The sequence below is a fragment of the Ambystoma mexicanum genome, chromosome 6p, assembly GCF_040938575.1.
Source record: "Ambystoma mexicanum isolate Mex_15411 chromosome 6p, UKY_AmexF1_1, whole genome shotgun sequence".
Taxonomy (NCBI): domain Eukaryota; kingdom Metazoa; phylum Chordata; class Amphibia; order Caudata; family Ambystomatidae; genus Ambystoma; species Ambystoma mexicanum.
In genome coordinates this window covers 1,192,647,165-1,192,666,117 of record NC_090935.1, presented here as the reverse complement: position 1 = coordinate 1,192,666,117, position 18,953 = coordinate 1,192,647,165, and the positions used below count along the sequence as shown (strand labels likewise).

The 18,953-nt window shown below is 47.2% G+C and overlaps 1 protein-coding gene across 1 annotated transcript in view; it reads left to right on the top strand.

Moving 5' to 3' along the window:
* CARNMT1 (carnosine N-methyltransferase 1) overlaps nucleotides 1–18,953 on the top strand; it is a 486,389-nt gene that overhangs the window by 324,307 nt on the left and 143,129 nt on the right. Inside the window, exon 6 of the mRNA XM_069625830.1 lies at nucleotides 14,962–15,075. Coding sequence (XP_069481931.1) covers nucleotides 14,962–15,075 — 114 coding nt within the window. The remainder of the gene's footprint in view (nucleotides 1–14,961; nucleotides 15,076–18,953) is intronic.

Genomic DNA, 18,953 nt, shown 5'->3' with positions numbered 1-18,953 from the left:
GAACATCAGAAGATCCTTCTCGAGGAGATCGCCATTCTGCTAGAAAAGGACGCGATAGAACTCGTCCCAGGACACCAGGTAAACAAGGGTATCTATTCAACTTACTTCCTTGTGCCAAAGAAAGATTTGACAATGCGCCCAGTATTGGACTTATGGCCTGCCAACAAGTATGTCAAGCCCCAAAAATTCCGTATGACCACGCTACAAGAGGTAATCCCCCTCCTAAAAAAGGGGGATTACATGGCAACCTTGGATATGAAAGATGCTTATTTTCATATTTCCATGCTCCCAGCGCACAGAAAATTCTTGCGCTTCAAGGTGGACAGTCGCCACTACCAATTCAAGGTACTGCCCTTCGGGATAGCTTCAGCACCAAGGGTATTCACCAAGGTACTGGCGGTGGCAGCTGCACACACCTACGCAGGGAGGCAATCCCAGTGTACCCTTATCTGGACGACTGGCTCATAACGGGGGAAACCCCTGGAATTTGCAGGTCAAACATTCAGAGGACTATCGACCTCCTCCACGAACTAGGCTTCTCTATCAACGAGAAGAAGTCAAGTCTGGTGCCAAGCACCTCAAAACAGTTCCTAGGAGCAATCCTAGATACTCAGAAAGGGTTGACCTTCCCTTCGGAAGAGTGAATTCGGAATATACTACTGCAAATTCCACATTATCAGTCAGGTCAACAAATAACGGTACGCAAAGCAATGCGGTTACTGGGCATGATGGCGTCATGCATTTACCTGGTCCCCCACGCGCGTCTGCACATGCGTCCCATGCAGGAATGGTTGGCAAAACAGTGGTCTCAGGCAAGTGGTCAGTGGGACGATCTAGTGGTCGTTTCGCCAACACTCGTACAGAGCTTACACTGGTGGACAAGAGAGAATCTCGCAAGGGGAAAACCCTTTTACGATCCCGAAGTACAGGCAGTGGTGACTACAGATGCATGCCTGACTGGGTGGGGAGCTCACCATCTCCACCACACAGCTCAGGGTCTCTGGTCTCACTCAGTAGCCAAGAACCACATCAACCTGCTAGAGCTTCTGGCAGTATTCCGAGCGCTTCGGGCGTTCGAGCCCCATCTGCTAAACTTGTCGGTGCAGATCCGGACGGACAGCACGACAGCCATGTTCTATCTGAACAAACAAGGAGGGACTCGTTCGCCAAATCTGTCCAAGCTTGCCCAGAAAATCTGGATATGGGCACTCAGACGGAACATCTTCCTGTCATCACACTATGTTCCAGGGGAGCTCAATTCCCTAGCGGATGCCCTAAGCAGAGACTCCCTCCCAGAAGAACACGAATGGGTCCTTCACAGAGATATCGTAGAAGATCTCTTCTCTCAGTGGGGTTTCCCCACTATAGACCTATTCGCCACAAGCGAAAACAAACAATGCCCAGGATTTGCATCCAGGTTCCCCCAGCCAGACTCCCAAGGGAACGCCCTGTGGATGAACTGGTCAGGGATGTTTGCGTACGCTTTTCCACCAACTCCTCTCATCAGGAAGGTGGTGTACAAGATGAAAAAGGAATCGATGACGCTCAGCCTAGTTGCTCCCATGTGGGCGAGACAACCATGGTTTCCACACCTACGCAGGATGGCGGTGTGCGAGCCCATCAAACTCCCAGCCTGGTACAACCTACTGTCCCAGCAACAAGGTCAAACAGTGCACCAGGAACCCAACTCAATGAACCTGGCAGCATGGCTCCTGAGGTCATAGAGTTTGGGCATCTCAATTTACCACAGAGGTGTATGGACATCCTAAAAGAATCCAGGAAACCAAACACAAGGCACTGTTACTTTGACAAGTGGAAGAGATTCGTTATTTGGTGCCAGAATAAACAAATCAACCCAGTTGATTGCACTCCTTCCAACGTTGTAACATACATGCTCCACCTGCTGGACGCAGGTTTGGTTTTTAACTCTCTGAAGGTACACCTGGCAGCCCTCTCGGCTTACACCACATCCCATAACAAAGTATCGTGGTGGAAAGTACCAGTAGTTAAAGCCTTCATGGAAGGAGTAAAGAGACTTCACCCTCCTATTTCGAACCCACCGCCAGGATGGGACCTCAATGTGGTGCTAGCTAAGCTCATGGGCCCCCCTTTCGAACCCATGCATAAAAGTAGTCTCAAACACCTGACTTATAAAACGGCCTTCTTAGTAGCCATTACCTCTATAAGAAGGGTCAGTGAAATTCAGGCTCTGTCAGTGCAGGATCCTTTCTTTACTATCCACAAATACAAACTGGTTTTACGCACACACCCTAGGTTCTCACCTAAATTTATATCTAAGTTCCATGTAAACCAGTCCATCGAGCTTCCGGCTTTCTTCCAGAACCCGCAAAGCTCATCTGAGGTGAAACTACACACCCTTGATGTGCGTAGGGCGGTCCTCTACTATGTAAATAAAACCAGACCGCTAAGGAAAACAGATCAACTGTTTGTCTCCGTAGCTACAGGCAGAGAGGGGGATCGCGTCTCTAAAGGCGCGATCTCGAAGTGGATTATCAACTGTATACAGCTGTGTTACTCTCTTTCTGAAAAAACTCTGCCTTTTACGCCAAGGGCCCATTCTACTAGAGGCATTGGGGCCACTCTGGCTTTCATTGCAAATGTTCCCCTCGGCACCATTTGCAAAGCAGCTACTTGGAGCTCTATTCACACTTTTACTCAGCATTACTGCATTGACACTCATTCCAAGACAGATACACAAGTGGGACAAGCGGTTCTAAGACACCTGTTTGCTCATGACCCTTCTCACATCCCACCTCCTTCTTCTGGTACTGCTCGCTAATCTATGCACAGCATGTGATCTAAGCAGATTCCACAAGCCTCAGAAGGGATACATTACTCACCGTAATCGTATTTCTGATGCTTGTATCTGCTTAGATTCACATGCGACCCACCCTTCCTCCCCTCCGAGAGAAGGCGCATGATTGCTTGTAGTCTTACCTTTCTGTCTATCTGCTTGGATTATCTGTACTCGCGCTACTCCTCATGCTTCCTCATGTCAGAAAAAATACAATCTGAGGATCCTAGACGCGTGAGGGATCTTGGGTACAGTGGACGTCACACTAGGGATAGTATTACTGGCACGCCTGTGTCGACGCCCATTTTCGAGTTTCGAAAAACAAACTGTAATACTCCGCAGCTTCCACTAGATGTCGGCCTATGCACAGCATGTGAATCTAAGCAGATACAAGCATCAGAAATACGATTACGGTGAGTAATGTATCATATATATATATATATATATATATATATATATATATATATATATATATATATATATATATATATATGTATGTATTATTTCTGAGGCTTGTGGAATCTGCTTAGATCACATGCTGTGCATAGGCCGACATCTAGTGGAAGCTGCGGAGTATTACAGTTTGTTTTTCGAAATTCGAAAATTGGCCCTCGACACAGGGCGTGCCAGTAATACTATCCCTAGTGTGACGTCCACTGTACCCATGATCCCTCACGCGTCTAGGACCCTCAGATTGTTTTTTTCCGCCATGCTGGCCGGAAGCACTGAGCGGAGTTCCCTGACTTAGTCAGATTTTGCTAATATTGTTATATATTTCCCCATTTATTCCACCTCTACGTCGAGTCTCCGAACATCGACACTCGACACCGGATCGGAGAAAATTCAACCGTCGGACTACAGCGACGGATTTGGGCCTCGGAAGGCCTCTGGCCTCGGCCCGGGCCTCGGAAGTCCTCTGGACTCGGCCCTGCAAGTAGGGAGATTGGGGGGTGGCACATATCCTACACTCTGTTTAATATAGGTACACTACTTATATTCCTACACTCCCAGCCCACTGCCATAGGGTGCGTATGGAGGGTACCCCCTTTCAATTTTGCCCCAAGTGCAACCGCAAGTATCCTTGGGTTGACGGACATGCCACGTGTAACCTCTGCTTGCGGAGGGACCACCCCGAGGCGAATTGCAGAGCGTGCAGTCGGTTTAAACCAAAGACCCTTAAGGACCGTTCGACAAAGCGTTGGGCCCACCACGCCAGGCGACAAGAGGCCATTGCCGCGGAGGGTGCCTTCAGCGATGGCAGCGACGCCGTACTTTCGGACGGCGAGGGCAATGTGGCGTCGATGGACAGCCAAGCGCAAGTCCCCGACCTCGGAAGGTTGTCCGGCAGGGCAGCTATGGGGAAGACCCCCGGCGACACGAGCGCTACCCACACCACTTCCAGCAAACAGAAGGCCAACCGAGACTCGACGCGCATGTCGAGTTCTCGGCAAGAGGCACGTAGAGAACGGTCCACCGAGTCGGTGTCCTCTGGGCGTTCGCGTTCGAGATCGCCGCATGACGCCAAGCAACCCTCCACTGTTGCTAAAAGTGCCTCGCTCCCTTTAGTGACTGAGGTTCGGTCGTCGGAGGACGATGCCGACCTCTACCCCCAAGCCGCACTCCAGGAGTCGGCGTCTGCAGGCAGCGGCAAGGCTGCTACCGAATCCCTTACACTATCCAGAGACATGGACTCTACCCCCGAATTTCGACACCAGGCATCGAAAAGCTCTGATAGGGCCCAAAAGTCGGGGAAGCATTCTTCCACCCATGGGGAGGGGGGAAAACAACGAAGTAAGCAGTCCCAGCCTATTTCCACTCCTAAACTACATTCTACTCCACCTAAACAGTCGGACAAGTCTCAGACCCCTGTCCTTAAGGCCCCTGTTCAGGCCAGTAGGTCTAGCCAGGACAAATCTCTATCTGTTGTCCCTAAGACCCCTGTTCAAACCAGTCGCTCTAGTCAGGATAAAACAGGGAAAGCACTCCAGGAAAGAGTTATTCCCAGTTCAAAGGAATGGTCCAGTGAGGACATAGACATAGTAATGTCAAGGATGTCATCATTGGCAGATTTCTATGCCAAGAACCCGGATCACTTTCTCTCTTATACACCAGAAGGGTCAACTCCCTCAGGCTCGAAGGATCCTATACCCCCACGTAGGAAGTCCGGGGGTGAAGCACCAACTCTATCTTCAAACCCCTTCTATATACAGCCCTATTATCAATACCAGGAAGATCCATCCTTTGTTGAGGATCCAGACGTGGGCATGTTCGAAGAACAAACTGGGACAGGCTATTACGGGGATGATGAGGACCAAGAGGAGGAGGAGGAGGAGGAGGAGGAGGAGGAAGAGGATGACCCAGATACATACAGGGTAGATTCCCCAGTAGAGAAAGAGCCCGCGGTTACCGACTCCCCGGTCGACAACCAACCTCTCCTGAATGAGGTCCTGTCCAGAGCGGTACAGCACTTCCACATTGACACCCAAGGTGCTCAGGAAGAGAGGGACTTTGCAGAGGAACTGGTGGGAGAAAGGAGACCTGTTGCTCAGGCCATCCCTATCCTTAAGTCAATACAAAGGAGGGTAGACCCTTCCCTTGTTAACCCCAATCTCACTAGGGCAGTAAACCCCAGAATTGAAAAGCTTTTCAGGACAGCCCAATCTGACCCACTATACATAAGGGGACATCTCAAACCGGACTCCCTGGTTGTTACCAATACCCTTAAGAGGGCGGGAACACCCTTGTCATCGTCCGAAGCTCCCCTCGACAAGGAGAGCAAAAAGATTTATGGTTTGGGCAGGAAAGTAGCCTCCACTTCCGCCTACCAGGCAAGGATTGCAAACTCCACCACCCTGCTGGTGAGTTACAACTGCCATCAATGGGAAGAAGTCGCAGCTTTCATAGACTCGGCCCCAGAACCCTTAAAAAGCCAATTGGCGCGAGTTTCGGCCGAGGGGAGAGCCGTATCAGGTTGCATTTTAAAATCAACCTTTGATGCCGCGGATAACGCTTGCAGATTAATTGCTGAAAGCGCGGTCATCAAGAGGCATGCTTGGATACGGCAGTCTGGTTTCAAGGCCGAGACCCAGGCATCATTGATAGTTAAGCCGGTGGAGCCGGATCTATTGTTTGGAAAGGCGGTCGAGGACGCGCTAAAGAATGCCAAGGACGAGTACGAGACACTCCAGTCCCTAGGGCAACTAACCAACAAACCCCTTAACTAGAGAGGGAATGGCAATTTTCGTCGGCCTCGCAGACAAAACTCCCAAAGAGACTCTAACTATTCCCAAGGCCAGGTTACTACATGGAACACTAACCAGCAGTCTACCCAGAGTTATGGCAGGGGTAACAATAGAGGTAGGCGTAGAGGCAGTCCCAATAAAGGAGGGGGCACGCCTCCACCAAAACAGTGATGCTCCGTTCAGGGTCCCGTCTCACGCATCCCCGGTAATGACCTTCCACTGGAGGTAGACCCCACAGGGGTGTTTGCGATGGTTTGTCCCTACTCGGAATGGGATATGTGTGTACAAGAGACAAATGATGGAACCTTTACTAGTTCCCCTTGTCCTCATTGTTGACAGATAGTACTGCAGATTTATTCCTGAAGTGCTGAACCAAATCATCGGATCACCATCTTTGGCTCCAGTATTACTGAGTCGCTATGATAAGAACATACGACCTGACAAGTGAACCTTGTAAATTCTATTTCAATCTGTAATAATAACGTCCATAGCATAAATAAATGTGGGAACACCTACAAGTTCCTTTTCTCTATTCTTTCAGAAAACTGCATACTGGCTGAAGAATTACAAGTATATAAACTCAGAAAACCTAAATTATACTATATGGACAGCAGGTGGGTTAAGTGGGTGATTTGTGCAATATTCTATGAGTCATCACCTGTAAAACCAGCCGGGTAGGAGTAGCTCTGTTTTTAAAACTATCGTTTGTCTTATGTATTTCTGTAGATCACTAAAATCCACAATTGGGCAATGAAACTGATCTTCCAGCAATAATAATCTATGTCCTGAAGATGGCTCTATAGTTACACAAGTGATCACCCCAGACAAGGGTAGAAACATATGTCGACTTCTAAAGGGAATTCAATGCAATTTTCCTATGTCTTATATGCATAATTCACTGACTGTTATGTTCCAGTAATAAGTTAGTTGAAATACCCCATGATTGTATTAGTTCATGTTGAATGAAAGCGAGGAATGATGATCAAAGGATCAAATGTCAATTGTTTTTTTAATATGCTTTTATGATAAATAATTAAAGAAGAATTTTCGTTTTGCAATAAAAGCAGTTGGCTTTAAATTCAAACCTACCCAGGTGACACTTCTACTCAATAATAAGGTGCACCGCTTTTTCCTACCCTAGTGTCCATAAAGGATCTCTAGAGAGGGGTAGTTAGTCTGTCTTCTTGCTTTAATACAGTATTGGAGTTTGGCCTGTTCAACCTTGTACCCCTTGCGGGCCAAGAGATGCAGTAGGATAATGGAATCTTTACGACCGTTCTGCTCACTATCACTGCAAACTGATAAGTTGTCCATGTACTGGATGACCGTGCTGGGCTCTGCACTCTTCTGTACTTTACCATGATATCGCAGGGGATGCATAAATCAAGTATTTCCCCATCATTGTCTTAAAAAATGTCTGCATCTGTCACTTCCTTGAGGGGTACGGTGGGATCAATGCACAATACAGTACGCCACTGACACCCTTGGCTGTTTGTTCCAAGAACTACTCTTTTGGGAGGATACCAACCACCTGTGTAGATCTACAGACAGTATGGTGCTCACAACCTATTGTGGGGACACACTACAGGGCAGAAAATGAAATCGGTTGGCATTCTTCAGCAGGCTTTGGTCATTTGTGGCAATGCTTGCACAAGCACTGTTATGCTGTAGACTAACATATTGTCATGATGCATACCCCCGGGCATCCAGACCACGTCCATCAGCCCCGGGAGCAGGCATCACGTCGCCTTGAGAAAACCCAGCAACCCCTGCTAGGGGCTGTCTGGGTTCTGGCCTGGCGCCTATGGCGCCAGGCTCATTTGGGACATCAGTTCTGGCGCCATAGGCGCCAGGCTCATAGGTGCACACTTACCTGATGCAGACCATGCTACAAGAAGATCCAAGCCCATGTGAGTCCTGGAAGGGACTACTTTACCTTAGGGACTATTTTGTTACTCTGGTGTGGTCGGGGAGGAATACCTACCTGGGACTACTTTGGCGGCTATTTAAACCACGCCCGAAGAGCAGCACACGCTTCGCGTTATTCTGCATCCAGCAGCATAACGTTCACCGTGCCAGCAGCAGCATCCAGCCTTCTGCCACGCCTGCCTCAAACCTGCAGCACCTAAAAAGAAGGAAAGAAGCAAAGGTTAGAACAAGAGTATTACCTGATTTCTTACCTGATTCCGGATTCATCGCATCTTCAAACCAGAGGAAAGACTTTGTTTTAAACGCGTCGCATTGCCAGCAGCAGCGCCACGCCATACTCACCGTTCCACGCAGCATCTCTTTGATCCGGCGCTGTCTCCATCTTTACATCGCCGAATCCCGGCACCTAAGGGGGACAAGAAACAACAAGGTGAGCAGAGAGAACAGACAGACAATCTCTTTAGCCGCCATATGCTTACCTGATTTTACCGCCGGAGGTACAATTCATCAGCACGCCACATCTTCTTATGCCGCACTTGTAAGATGAGGAGAAAGCAGCAAGTTTAACCCTTGGCATTATTTACCGGACAGTGTTGGGTAACACAGACTTTTACCGGAGGGCTTTCAGCTGTCAATCTTCTTATTGGGTCAAAGCTGCAAGATAAAAGAGGGATTGGACAGGAGTGAATTCCAGACATTTTGAACTCTTACGAACTATATACTTGCGGCTCTTCGCCAGGACCTTTTGGAATCAGGATTAGTCTACAACTCTTCCAATATCTTCAGGCCAGTGAAGTAACTGGTCATCAACGCGCCCCTGTGTGCTTCGCAGGATGGGGGACTCATCCTTCAAGAATATAAGGTGAGATTGCTGAGAGGGCGCTTCAGAGGTGATTAGTGGGGAGGACAGTGGGGGTGCTATCACTTGAATCCACAAGTGGCTAAATGCATCTCTCCACTTGTAGGAGAATATTTCTACGGGTCAAGCAGACAAGATTAGGAGGGCAGATTCAGTCATCGATGCACTACGCATCACGTGGGTGGAGGCCGCAGCAGTCTGGGTCTGACCGACTCCCCTGTGGGAGCCAGGTGAGCGCAACACATATCTGGGTCAACAGGAATGCCTCGCACCACTAAGTCACATGTCATGGCTTGTATTACGACCATCGCCCTCATTGCGCACATCCCTAGTGTGGTGCAGACAATGCCGTTGTCCGTAAATGAGATTGCCGTGCTCAATTTGCTAAGCGGGTCCCTGCCAAGCAAGTTGATGGGATAGCTCTCAGAATACAGTAGGAGAGCGTGAACTACTCTTGCTCCTACCTTTACATCCAGATCTTTGGTATATGGAACCGTGGGAATTGCCCTCGAGAATCCCTGCATGTGGAGAGTTTTGCCAGATAACGGGAAGTCCCCTTCACCGATGCATGATTTCTCAGCGCCTGAATCCACCATAAAGATGAATTCTTTGTTTCCTATCTCTGCCCCCACCAATTGTTCCTCTTCTGGGCTGAGGGTTATTGACAGGACTGGACACACGTGCTCTCTGTGGGCTGTCCTAATCTGGATAGTTTTGTGTTCCGGGAATGAGAAGGGGGTTACTCCCCACCACTGTAGCGCCTTGGAACAGGGCCACTGGGCTCACCGTTAAAGGGGTTCGCGTTTCGAGATTGCTGGAAGTTGTTGTGAGGTGAGTATTGTTGCTTCACCTTCTGGTGGTGTCGCTGTGTGGGAGGTCCTGATATCTGCAGCAGCAACTTTGTGTATGCTTGGTGTATTTCATATGGTATGGATGTCATTTTGGGAGTCTGCCCATGACTGGCCCCTTGGGGTGGTGCGCCGTAGTTTTGTTGGCCATAACTGTATCCTATTCCTTGCCTGCTCCTGCACTCCCTTGAGAAGTGACCCAACTTCCTACATTGCCCCATTCCACCTCCTCAGGGTCCCATTCCTCTGAATCCTCCCCCACCGCTTCCTCGCTGCTGCATACTTGCCGCTGTGGCCGAGGGTATTGCGGGTTTCCGCCCTACTGCCCTTGTCCTCCTTCAGCCCACACTGTGGCTATTTTGGCATTTGTATAGTTTCTGGTGTATCCTACTGCTGGCGGTGATACTGACGCCTCCACAGCTACTTTAGCTAGTTTAGCTAAGTTTTTGTACCGGTTTCTTTCTTGCTCTCTTTTATCCTTCTAAAGTGGTGCACTATTATGCTTTGAATTTCAGGCCACCCCTTCGCCTGGTGCCTTTTGCACTTCCTTGGCTAGGCCTTGTTTGACAATGAAATAGAAAAAGGGTATTGACTGCTTCCATGCGTTACCCGTTTCTGCCCTACACATCTCTTGGACCTTAAGAATAAACTGGGCGGCAACCTAATCATCACTCATGGTACACTGCATCATGGAATGCAAATCGGGTGTCTGTCATGACCACTGTGACGGGGCACAAGTTGTGCCACAAGCAGGCTCCCACCAGAACCCCGAGGGCCTTAAAACCACTGCAAAAGGGCTCCTGGAGCCAGTCCTGGCGCCTTTGGCACCAGGCTCGTATGTAGGAAGGAAGGGCTGTTCAAACTAGGTCCCATTTATGTACATGGGCCTTTAAATCCAGCATGGAAGCACCCACACAGTCTAGTTCTAAGAACCAAGCCATGTGGTCTAGTGTTTTGGGTGTGGCAGGCCTGGAACTACTTTCCCTGGTACTACTTTACCTGGGCTATATAAACCACACCCTGACTGAAGAACACGCTTTGTGTTATTCTGCAACCAGCAGCGACGCTCACCGTGTCCAGCTCCTGGTATTCAGCATCTTCCTGTAATCCTGCAAGAACAAGATTACTCTGTATTACTTGAGAAAACACCATCCAGCACTCAGCCTCTCAACTGGACTGCAATCTGTGTAAACCGAGAGAAGAAACATCACTCACCTGTGAGTACTAGCTTAAGGGCTTCCGGCGAACCGCTACCACAGCTGCTGTTCGTACATTGCGACCTGCAATAACGAGAAAGGGAAAAACAATATTAGAACGCGTGCTTCGAATTCCATCAGTCTTACCTGAAATCCAAGGCACTACGTCACGCTTCCATCCGGAGCACCACAGCAACATCTGCAAAGGAAAAGAGACATATTCAGGTTCTGTTTCAATATTAAACAGCCGGACAGCGCTGTACATACACCGGATTTCCGGGGGCCTGTTTTTCATCGCGCTCTCATCCACTCGCAGCACCATAGCGGCCTGTGAGGAGGAGGAGGAGGAGGAGGAGAAGAAGAAGAAAACACAGGTTAGCTTTAAAAGACAATAAAGACGCTGCGCTTCGCACTTTCTCTTACCTAGAAACGTGCCTCTCCATCCGGCACGCAGCATCAAGACCTTCGCACCTGAAAAGAAGGAGATAAAGACATTAACCAATTCCCACCATAAACAGAACAAAGACTTACAATTAACAAACCTACCTGCCTACCAGCAGATTCGGGGTCACAGCAGGCCTGGGCCCAAGGAAGGCATACTGCACCAGTGAAGCAACTTGGTCAGCTCGCCAACAAACGTCAAGCGCCCCTGCACAAGAAACACAGGACGGATAGCTCACCCTACAAATAACTAAGGTGAGAAAAGAACCCAGTGGGAAGGGAATCTGTCAGAGGGAGGTGGGAGATTCACCCATTAGAGACAGTTATCACAAACCCTCCCTTCTGTAATAGCAGATTCATTATTCAGCACTGGGCAACTACGCATCCAGGGTTCCAGATCTTGGAGCCTTCCAGACGTCCCCGGGGATATCAGGTGAGCGTAATGGTGTGTCTGGTAAAGCTTACCGCATCGCACCGCACATTTTCACTCTAATATTATTGAAGGATGCTCCATTATGTGCATCGTTGCTCAGGATTACACCTGGGTACCCCGCCTTCACCCACACAATGACAGCCTGATATCCGATTGTGGCCACCAATAAGCTTTTGATAACTTCTATTGTTAGGGGTATGCCGCCATTTGCTTTTCGAATGCGTATATCCATTTCCCTGCTCCCGCCGTTAGGGCCGGAAGCGCCTTTATTAAGTTGTTTTTGTCTATCTCTGCTCATGGCACATATTGTGGTCCCAGTACCCTTTGTACGCACTTCCCTTTTTTCTTGCTACTGCCACCCTGCCAAACCTCTCTCTCAACCTGCCGTCCCATAAACTCTCTAGTCTAGTGGTACGTTGAGGTGCTTGCTCTGCTTCCTTATCTTCCTCGTCGAATGTGATCCAGCCATCTTCCTCCCCCTACAGGAGCCAACATTCTCATAACCCAAGCTATCCATTTCGCTGTCATGTTCTACGTGTACGGATCTTATGGGCACGCTGTCTATCCTAAATAAGTCCCCTGATTGCCACTCACATGCCTTCTCCTGTACTGGTTTATCTGCTTTAGTCCCGTCCTGTGCAGCCCACAGTTTGGCAGCTCGGAGCGCGTTGATAACAGTGTTGTCTCCAGGTCTCTTGGATTAGAGTCTGCATACACTGTTACATCGGGTGGGGAGACATATGGGGTGGCGGGGGCTGTCGCTGGTGTGGACACATAAGCTGGATTTGTGTATCCCACCGTGGGACTAGCTGCTAAGCAATATATTCCCTTGTGTCCTGCTGACGTCTTCTCACCTTCACTTAGGCCTGCACCTTTGTTATTGCTGCGCACCCCTCCTCCTCCGCACTCCTCTGTATCCTCAAATATTTTCAACAGGTTCAGTATTTCCCTTCTGTTCTGCAATTGCTTCACTTTGTACTTTGCTGTCAAAAAGATGTACATGTGTTCCATAATACCTCTGTAATAGGAGCCCTGCTCTGGCTACGAGCAGGGCATTACCTCTCCCCTAGTCTGTCACCCACTGGTTTTGATATTTCTTGATCCTGTCACACTACAACGGCAGGGCCTTGCACATGCACTCTATGGGTGTTTCTCCCCCCTTAGCCATGTTGGTCGCTCCCTCGCTGGTGCTACACCTGTGCTAGTACGCTACACAGTTGTGTATATATTGTCAAACACACATTCAATCCCCCCCCCTATTTTCGTCAACAAAAAACTTCAAAAAATGTTTTTTCTTCTACCCACACCCTTTCTTTTCGGTCTCCTCACTCGTACAACCCACACAACGCCTCTTCCTCCCTACACAATAAAATACACACATAAAACAAACTAAAATAACAAGCTAAAATAATAATTACTACTATTCCCGAGCCCTCTAATTATACGGGGCTCCTATGTATTTCCTCTTCATTTTCATTAATGTGTGGCGCCACCGTCTCCCCTCACTCGGGGAGGCTCCCTACACTTCACTTTTCCTTTCCTTATTGTTCTCCTTAAAAAGTTAATAAAAACAACAAAAAAAACAAGCCACACAACCAATCTCAAACTACACGTGTTTACACTTTCCCATACATCTGTCTCCCTTGCAAGGCTATACTCGCGTGCACTCGTTCACCTGAACTCCACTATCGTGGGGTTTCAACAACACAAACCTGCCCTTCTCCTTGGGACTACACCCTGCTCCAAAGAGCATACCGGATTCTGCAAAGACTGCTGCTGTATTGCCACTGGCAAGGACGGGTTTTTGGGGCTGGTCGCTGTAGGTGGGCGCGGTCCTTCAGGGGCGGCTCCATGGATAACTCTCTGCAGGAATGGGAGGCGCTCGGATCATGTCAGGGGTCACCAAATGAAGGCACGCCCCTGAACTCTCACGCCAGAAAGAATAAAATCTGCTAGGGAAAAAAGGGCAAGAGATTTCTTGCAAGGATCACAAGTTTGACAGCACAATAAGTATGCCAGCAAAGAACTCTGTTTCTTGAGTACTTTCTGCTGAAAATTAGTACAAGCAGAAGGTTATAAGGCAGCACATCATCATCACATAACGTGGCTGGTTGGCAAGCTCCTATACATGTATCTGCTCAATAGGGGATACCAGGCTGCAATTGGTCCCAGCCCCATCCGTCCGTCTTGCATCACGTCAGCTGGGCTCATCTCTCCAGGACTGAAGGTCATATTACTCACAAGTTACTATTGCAAGACAATGCTACTCTAACATTATGGCATGCACCTGGGAAACTCTGGGACTGGCACAGGGGTAGGATCACGATTATGCTGACCCAAACATTCTTTGTTCATTTCATATCGCACTGCCCGCACCCAAGGTTTCCACCTTTGCTTTGAACTATAATTTATTCCACCCTGTACCTCGTATTACAAAGTGTGTCATTCTGGGATTAGGTGAGATGGTCATGTTCTTTCAGTTCAGATCTTTTATGACCACTAGTTTTACGGTTGGTGGTCTGAGGTCACCTACTATTTTGAAATTCAAGGGTCTTGGACTGGGTCATTTGTGGGTGTCCTAACTCCTGGTGAGCTGGGTGGGGATTGGAGGACTGGTGGGTGCCTGGCAGTGATGAATGTGTGCAACGAGGAGCCTGGTGCTGTCTCGCAGCCTTGCAGGGTGAAGGTCTTTTCGGGATAACAAATAATTGCAACAGTTAAGGAACAAAGGGAAGTTCTATGGGAATCAGCAGTGCAGGTCCTCCTACCATCAGCATCTGGGCTGTTAAGGTTTCTTCATTGGGGCTGTGTGTACCACGAACCCATGCATGACTGAATTTATCTACCAGGGCTACAAAAATGGCGCCTCCTTACATGGGCACACTAAGTCTATACATCTGTGTATCATGCAATATTGGGTTAATGCAGGGTTTCTTAGCACAGCCCCCTGAGCCCTGGTACATCGTTTGTCTATCTCCTCACTCTAAAGCGCCTGGTGGGGGGTGGGGGGGGGTGGGAAAGGTTCATGTCCTTCCCAATAGCATTCAGAGGGGCACATATAATCTTGTGATTTACCACGTTTTTGTTTTTTTTCTTAAGTTAGCAGTTTTGAGACCCTAGCACAAAGTGATGAGACTTAGGAGTAAGAGTACAGCAGTAACCCTGAAAGTAATTCTTCCTTTCCCTTGCCTATTGCAGATACGTGGAACTGTATAGCAACATGCTTCTTTATAGACACGGCACACAATATCATTGACTATATTGAGACAATCTGGAAAATTCTCAAACCAGGAGGGATATGGATCAATATGGGTAAGATTTATCGGAGATTCATTTTAGTGGGTTTTTATTCCTTTTTTTTTCCTTCATCATGACCACAGTTAATTGAAATTTGCAGAAATGCTCAATGAATGAATTTGTGTATTTCTCTTCATTTTCAATATTGACCTACCTAAATGGAAATGTGTACTATTGCTAGTATTTAAACTCTACTGATTTTCATTTTACCTTCCTTTTCGAAGTGTGAAAGTGTTAAAATAAAGTTGCAAAGATCTTGCAGCTCATCTGGGTAGACTGTCCCTTTATGCATACTTTGGCTTCATTGCACACATTATGTAAAAACAAGAGGCAAGAAATGATCCATGTGAATCACCCTTTAGTTGTCGACAATAATGGTGATGGCTGAGATTGTGGGGGCAATCTAGACTTGATATTACATAAAACTAGAGTCTGCAACTAGAGAAGCACACTTGAGTTAAGCCAGGCCGGAGGAGCGATACATAGAGATGGCTAAGAGGGATTCACAGTGCCTTCTTGATATGATATGCTAATAAAGTCACTTCAATGGTGGCATACTTGCTGAAAAGACAAGAATTCCCAGTGAAATTATAGCACTGGCCATGACATTTTAAATATTTATTTGAATTCTTATTAAGCGCTACTTGGCCGCAGTCCTCGGAGCGCTACAAAAAGTGCCATTTACAAACAAAACCTCCATAAATAACAAAAATACACTAAAGAAGGGAAACATCGGAACAAGTCAGTGTAGGGTGAACCCAGTAAGAAAATTATTTCAAGTTTTCAGACAGTAATAAAATGTCAAACTACAAGTCCAAGATTCGAAGAGCCTATTACACAAGCACAAAACGTGGGGCAAATTGCTGGTTTCACACCCCACCACCACGCACTTTTTGTTGATATATTATCAAAAGATAATTTTCACTTTGAACAATAGCATCTTTATTAATTATATTGCTATCATTTTAATTTACAACAATTCCAACATATCACAATATCAAACAAGAATCAATCTGTAATATAATAACGAAACCAGAAGATCAAACCTAGTGATTCCACAGAATGCTGTGGAACCAAAACTGTTAGGCAAAGTTTGTATGCAGTACCCTTGGGACCACTAAACACAACTACGCCTACAGGTGTAAGCAAAACCAACCGTTGGTATAAGTCTGTACGACACAGTTTTTGGTAGCGGAGCTGAGCAGCCCGGCTTATCTCAGGAGGGAATGTGAGCTGTAATGATGTTACACAGAGGTCTACAATCACAGGTGTTCAAATAAACTCCTATAATCAAGGTTTCTTTGTTAAATACTTATTAATGTAACTGTCAGTTCTAAAACATTCATAAGAAGGAGGCAATATAATCACACACAAAATATACTTCAGTACGGTACACTCTAAGTTTCTGAGGCATTCAGAATACTTTGAAGGAGGAGCAAAAAGGCATAGGTTATCAGAACATAGAAAGAATACAATTATTTCTTGGGCAGTGAAGATATGTTAAGTTCACCAGAAGAGTCAATTCGATAGGCTAGGCCAAAGTCAATGGGCTAAAGTCTTGGATAGGACAAAGCAGTTCTGGTAGATAAACAGAAAAGTCTCTGCAAAAGTTCTTAGGAATAGTTTGTAAAACAAAGACTCGTATGTTGGGTCACAAGCTGATTAGGCCTGTGAGTTGGGAAAGTTTCAAGCACTTTCGCTGTGAGAGGCAAGTACTCTGTCTGGTCTTACAATACATTTACAAATGAAGAAAAAGATGCAGCTGGTGACCTCTATTCCTGGCAGTTCCTGCAGATCTCGCTGTTCCTGGGCCTAAGTCGTGGGGACAAGAGGGGGGACGTTGGGGAGACTCCTGCACTGGCACTGGTCAAAAAGCTGGCAACTGGCAAATCTTCAATTCCGGTTGCTGTAGTTAAGCACAAAAGCTGGTGTGCCTCTCCCTGGTTATTTGGTTTCCTCTAGCACTCTGAGGAAAATACAACCAGCTCAGAGAATGGTATCCAGGTGGCTTAGTGTCGAGTTGATTGGTCCCACAGACTCAAAGGGAGAAGTCCTTGCAGGGCTTCTCTGTCGAGTTGAACTTAGCGATTCGGACCTGCAGCAGGACTTCACCGGGCAAACCAATAGTCCAGGAGAGTTGCAGCAGCTGTCCTTTTCAAGCTGGTCTTCGGTTCTATCGTTCCAGTGGTCGACTCTTCCTTCCAAGCCAAGAGACTCTCCTTTTAATCAGTTCTCTCCCATTCATTCCAGCCTAGCTGTCACTCACCCAGCAGGGTGGCTGTTCTTGCCAGACAGTCAGCCACCCAATCATCACAGAGTGCATTTGGGTCTCCTAGGAGACTAAGCACAGGGAGTTTCGGGCGCCTCCCTCACTTCCTGCCCACCCCAGACACTCAGGCGCCAGAGGCGGTCTTCACTACTAAAGCCCGCCAAAGGAGAATGAACAAAGAAACCAAACCTCGTTCGGCGCGCAGAGCAAAACTCTAGAAGGACCTTTCTGCAAAGAAATGGTGAAAAAAGAAGACCGGGACCTGATTTTACAGAGGGGGCTCAGATGCCATCGTGAAAAACATGGCTCCCACGATTTAACGATGCCGGTGTTCGCGGTCGGGAAAAATCATGGCAGTTCGTTGTAAAACCACTGTCACCAGCAATTACGAGGGGAAAGGGTAGCATTTGGCTGCTACATGAGTATCTAGACACAAGGGATACTAAGTAACGCCTCCAGCACTTTATTGTTAAATGGAGTGTGCTGGGTCTAGGAATTTAAAAAGACTAGTAAAGTCAATTTCACTTTACTTACTCTGGGAAACAGTAGTTTATCCCAGTAAAGGTATTTAAACCTTGGGAAAGCCTGAAAAGGTTTCCCTGTGCCACTGTACTGAGGGTGCTGTGTGACACACATGAAAAGATGATGCCTATGGAGTTGTCTAAAACTCCATAATCAAAGAAAACACAAAGAGTAAAACACATTTCAAAATACATGAGAGAGTGGGAAAAAGGGTCACGCTCTCTCCAGGTAAAAAATTCAAGTCCTTAAAATCCAGCAAAGTTGCTGGGGGTCTCTAAGGTGAAGGGAATTAGCATATTTTTGAGAATTCTCCCGAACAAAAACAAATCAGTAAAACCAGCAATACTGTTAGGCAAGATTTTATGCAGTACCCTTTTGGGTGAACTACAACAACCCTGACCTCCTGGCAATAGGAAACCAACCTTTTGTATAAGTCTGTACTACACAGGTTGGTAGCGTGTTAAGCAGCCAGGCTTATCTCAAGAGGGGTCAATGTGAGCTGTAGGGGAGTCGCACAGAGATTCAACAGTGACAGGTATTGAAAAAAACTCTTACACACAAGGTTTCTTGATTAAACAATGATTAATTTAACAGTCAGTTTGAGTAGGCCTACTTCAGAAGGAGCAATATAATAGTAACACAAATGCACTCCAAAATACACACTCTTAGATTCTCTAAATCAACAAATATCCATTTGGGATGGCACACAGACACTTCCTACACCCTCAGGTGACTGAAATATCTAGGACACTGTGGACATTAATTTATCACTGTTGCATGTAGAGTAATAATCATGAGAGGGTCAAAGAAAAGGTTATTGGAACAAAACGAGATTCTGAAGCAGGTAAGTACTTTTGGTAACCCCCAATGCAAAGTAAGTTAACCCCTTCCTGGGAGGAAGACAGAAACACACACTCAGAGGGAAGAAGAGTCATTCTGGGAGCCAGGCCAAAGTCAATTGGACAAAAGTCTAGGTGAGCTGAAACAATTCTTGTAGGTAGATAAAGTCTTGCACAATGTTTTAGAAGTCTTTGTAGAAAAGAAGAAATCAAAGCCAGGCCACAAGCTGATTAGGCTTGTGAGGTAAAGAAGCTGTTGGCGA